This window comes from Sinocyclocheilus grahami, unplaced genomic scaffold, assembly GCF_001515645.1.
Source record: "Sinocyclocheilus grahami isolate Dianchi unplaced genomic scaffold, SAMN03320097.WGS_v1.1 scaffold1235.1, whole genome shotgun sequence".
NCBI classification, from domain to species: domain Eukaryota; kingdom Metazoa; phylum Chordata; class Actinopteri; order Cypriniformes; family Cyprinidae; genus Sinocyclocheilus; species Sinocyclocheilus grahami.
In genome coordinates, this window is record NW_015506414.1 from 156,798 (window position 1) to 162,420 (window position 5,623).

Here is a 5,623-nt window from a genome sequence, read left to right on the forward strand (position 1 = left end):
ATAACACACACACTCTCAGACACTCACTATAACACACTCTCAGACACTCACTATAACATGCACAGACACTCTCTCAGACACTCACTATAACACACACAGACACTCTTAGACACTCACTATAACACACACACACTCTCAGACACTCACTATAACACACACACACACACACACTCACACACGCGCTCTCTCACACACACACACACACACACGCTCACCCGCACACACACTCTCCCACACACACACACACACACGCACACTCTCACACACACACACACTCTCTCTCACACACACACTCACTCACACACACACACACACACACACTCTCTCTCTCACACACACACTCACACACACACACACGCACACTCTCACCCACACACACACTCTCTCACACACACACACACACTCTCTCTCACACACACACTCACTCACACACACACACACACACACACTCTCTCTCTCACACACACACTCACACACACACACACGCACACTCTCACCCACACACACACTCTCTCACACACACACACACACTCTCTCTCACACACACACTCACTCACACACACACACACACACACACTCTCTCTCTCACACACACACTCACACACACACACACGCACACTCTCACCCACACACACACTCTCTCACACACACACACACACTCTCTCTCACACACACACTCACTCACACACACACACACACACACACTCTCTCTCTCACACACACACTCACACACACACACACGCACACTCTCACCCACACACACACTCTCTCACACACACACACACACTCTCTCTCACACACACACTCACTCACACACACACACACACACACACTCTCTCTCTCACACACACACTCACACACACACACACGCACACTCTCACCCACACACACACTCTCTCACACACACACACACACTCTCTCTCACACACACACTCACTCACACACACACACACACACACACTCTCTCTCTCACACACACACTCACACACACACACACGCACACTCTCACCCACACACACACTCTCTCACACACACACACACACTCTCTCTCACACACACACTCACTCACACACACACACACACACACACTCTCTCTCTCACACACACACTCACACACACACACACGCACACTCTCACCCACACACACACTCTCTCACACACACACACACACTCTCTCTCACACACACACTCACTCACACACACACACACACACACACTCTCTCTCTCACACACACACTCACACACACACACACGCACACTCTCACCCACACACACACTCTCTCACACACACACACACACTCTCTCTCACACACACACTCACTCACACACACACACACACACACACTCTCTCTCTCACACACACACTCACACACACACACACGCACACTCTCACCCACACACACACTCTCTCACACACACACACACACTCTCTCTCACACACACACTCACTCACACACACACACACACACACACTCTCTCTCTCACACACACACTCACACACACACACACGCACACTCTCACCCACACACACACTCTCTCACACACACACACACACTCTCTCTCACACACACACTCACTCACACACACACACACACACACACTCTCTCTCTCACACACACACTCACACACACACACACGCACACTCTCACCCACACACACACTCTCTCACACACACACACACACTCTCTCTCACACACACACTCACTCACACACACACACACACACACACTCTCTCTCTCACACACACACTCACACACACACACACACACACACTCTCTCTCACACACACACACACACACATCCTGATCATTCCGCTGAAGAAAGCGCTCGGATCAGCCGCCAAACAACGCAAAACAAGAAGCAGCGAGTCTCGGAGTAACGACTGGATCTACAGTAACGATGGAGTTTCTTAAAGACGAGAAAGACGACGCGAGGGATGCAGAAACCCACGGAGAGAAAGACCCCGACGAGCAGAGAGGTCTGTGATGTTAACAGTGATCTACATGAACTCTATTACTGTGTGTCCAACAGGGATCTCAGCATTATATCTTTGTATCGGTGTGTTTGCAGAAACAGTGCAGCAATAATAGCGCAGACCCTTATCTAACATATTCAAGTCCACGTGGAACTTGAACGATCTCTTCCGTTTGCTCTCGGTTTTTTGGAGACAATGGACACACAAAAGATGCTGTTAATACATTGTGATTATTGCAGAGCACTGTACAGATGTCCGACGATCATTTACATGCAACTCACCATGAATAACCTCACGTATTTGTTTTATATGTGCAACTCATTTAAGAGGGATGGCATGATTTTAACAGTATGTTAATAAATATGAACATGCTACAGTTTTTACATCTATTTATTTTCACAGAACATAAAAGAAGATGTTTTGAAGAATGTTGGTAATCAAACAAGTTCTGGTCCCCATTTACCTCTGTAGTATTTTCAAACTATGGAAGTCAACATCTACCAGCAACTGTTTGATTACCAACTATCTTCAAAATATCTTCTTTTTGTGTTCAAAACTTTGTAACAATATGAAGGTAAGTTTTTGGGTGAACTGTCACTTTAAGGGGGCGTCTTCACTCATCTTAACCTGGAACATTAACATTTCTGCCCAAACAAGTACAAGTTAGAGGTAATTGCATAACTCCTTATGACGGTGCAGGCATATTGTGTAATCACACTACATTTGTCTTGGACACACATTGTGTAGCAAAGCATTACTGTTTCTGAAACATTTCTGTCTTACCAAAGCCACTATCGACATTTATTATTATTATGGTTAATTGATCCAGTATTTTGCACTATTTTCATGTTGTGGAGACAAAACCCAGGAAATTTTATAATAAGGATAATAATAATAAGTATTAGAGTTGTGATAAAAGGAGCCTTTAGCATATACATGGTGATATAAAATTTATATTAAACAGGGGTCACTTTTATTTCTTATTTCACTTTTCTTGTCAATTTAATTTATTGTTTTTTTGAAAAAGTACATTTCATTTGTTCCTTTCAGACCTGATGGAAGTGGAAGAGGATACCGAAGAACAGAGTGAACTTGAAGAAGAAAGTGAAGAACTGCATGAAAAATCTTCTAAAAAGAATAAAAAGAATGTGTCCCAAAAAAGATCTCAGAGAACTGGAGCTAGAAAGTCGTGCACCTGCGGTCAGTGTGGAAGGAGTTTCACGTGTAAGGGAAGCCTGAAGGATCACATGAGAATTCACACTGGAGAGAGACCTTTCACATGCAAGTACTGTGGAAATGGGTTTAAACAAAGAGCAAGCCTTACAGAACACATAAGAATCCACACTGGAGAGAAGCCGTTCAAGTGCAATCAGTGTGAGAGGAGTTTTCGACAAAAAGGAAGCCTTACAGGTCACATGAGAGTTCACAGTGAAGAGAAGCCTTTTACATGCCAGCAGTGCGGGAAAACTTTTGCACAAAACGGAAACTTTCAGACTCACTTAAAAACTCACTCTAATCAGAAGGCATTCATCTGTCCTCAGTGTGGGAAAGGTTTTAATTTGCTAGGAAGCCTGAAAAAGCATGAGCTCGTTCACAGTGAAGTGAAGCCGTATCACTGCGCTCCATGTGGGAGAAGTTTCAGCCAAATGACCGAACTTAAAAGACATTTAAAGTCCTTCATGCATAATAAATACCTGCCGCTAGAGAAATTCATGCTCCAGAGTGGCTCCTCAGCTCATGGTTTGCCCTCAGGAGTGAATATGTCCTTCACTAAAACACACTTCCTGCAGTGAAATCCCTGCTGTTTTTATGAAGGCAGTAAAAGGAAGATCAATGTATTAAACAAATAATTAAAAAATGTCTGTTACTGTAAACAGATGCTTTAAAGTTCAGGAGGTAACCACTTTTAAATTAATAAAATTACTTGTGTATGGTACCATTCAAAAACAAGGTCTGTCTCTTATTTCTACACCTTAAAGGTATCATATCGATCCCAAGTGCAGTATGGAGTACCACAAGGCTCAGTACTAGGACCGTTTCTTTTCACCCAGTGCATGTTACCCTTGGGAGATATCATCAGGTTAGCTTTCACTCTTGTGCTGATACTCAGCTCTATATTTTCTTCACAGCCTGATGAAACATACCAATTTGCAAAACTAACAGACTGCATAGTTGACATATAAAAAATCTAATGACTAGTAATTCCTACAACTAAATCCTGAAAAAAAACAGGTTTAAAAAAAACAAATATCCGCACATAATAACCTAGAATACTGTTTAATATGGTCAAATCTTAAATTTTGAAAACCACAAAATTATAGTATTCGTAAAACCAAATTTTTCTGTCTTATAAATATATATAAATTAGACCTATGCTCTTAATGTCAAATGCAGAAATGTTAATTCATCTGTGTACATATTGTAACAGTTGAATGTTACTTAGGGTGTAATTCTACTACCCATCATTAGGGGACACTATGGTTCTCTTATGCTAAATTTAAATACAGTTAGGTGGTAGAAGAAGAGAGAGCTGTTTGGTAAGTGGAAATCATGGCTTCCCTCTTGTAGCCTTACCTTCACTGAGATGTCCTGATTGGGAAACATGTTGTTCTATGCTCTATCAAAGTAAGGTCCTTTTTTATGCATATTCACAGTGTGGCTGTATAAATTGCATTTCATGGTTTTGAGGTTTATTCTAATGTTTGTTAATATGTTGTTTGTAGAAGGACTCATTTGACCTAGCCTCCTTAGATGTATCAATGGTGCATTTACGACGGCATGGTACATCTTGAAAATATAAAGGACTAATTTCCCTGCATTGCATCTCCTTACTTTGGGTCATCAAAACTGGATATTAATTACAAGGAAAATAACTATTTACATCTGCCTTTTCTACAAGGTTTCTTCTTTTGCTTTTGGATTGGGATATATAAGTATAACCATCTTCATTACATTAACATTTTGTGCTCGTATTGTAACCTCATTTTGTATATAGACATATTTTTGTATTGGTTCTCTTGGGTCTTTTTGTACGATTGGTTTATGGTATGTTATTTTTGCTTTGGGGTTTATTATTGTGAGTTTTATTGTTGTTTTTCTTTTTTATAATATATCTCTGCTAAGAAAATCAGTTGTCTGTTCTATGGTTCAACCTCAACCAGTTTAAGTATTGTGAGAAGTTAGTAGGTAGATCCCTCCCAAAGGAAAAATACTTTCAGATTTATAACTATTACTCATAGAAGTACGAGTTTGTTATTATATCTATGATTTTAACCATCATAGTATCATGGAGCCACATGAAAATAAGTCTCTTATTAATTAACTATTACTTTGGGGAAAATAATAAAATTTGTTGTTTTGGCAGTAACGGCAATTAATTATATGTAAGTAGGTATGTTTATATGTTTATAGCAAAAATGTAGTTAAAGAAATGTTATTAGGACCATATTAGCCCGGTTCTGTCAACACTGCACTGGCTCCCTGGCTCCCATCCTATAGATTTTAAAATCTGGCTTATTACTTATAAAGCCCTGAATGGTTTAGCACATCAGTATTTGAGCAAGCTCTTATTGCATTATAGTCCTCCACGTCCGCTGCGTTCTCAAAACTCTAGCAATTTGATAATACCTAGAATATCAAAATCAACTG

At 40.8% G+C, this 5,623-nt stretch overlaps 1 protein-coding gene across 1 annotated transcript; it reads left to right on the top strand.

The window, feature by feature from the left end:
- The first annotated feature begins 1,752 nt into the window (after positions 1-1,752).
- LOC107568340 (gastrula zinc finger protein XlCGF49.1-like) lies at positions 1,753-3,903 on the top strand. The gene is made up of 2 exons (XM_016254302.1): positions 1,753-1,978; positions 3,026-3,903. Exons 1-2 carry the CDS (start codon positions 1,900-1,902, stop codon positions 3,766-3,768), a joined length of 822 nt encoding a protein of 273 aa, XP_016109788.1. The 5' UTR covers positions 1,753-1,899; the 3' UTR covers positions 3,769-3,903.
- The last annotated feature ends 1,720 nt before the right edge of the window (positions 3,904-5,623 follow it).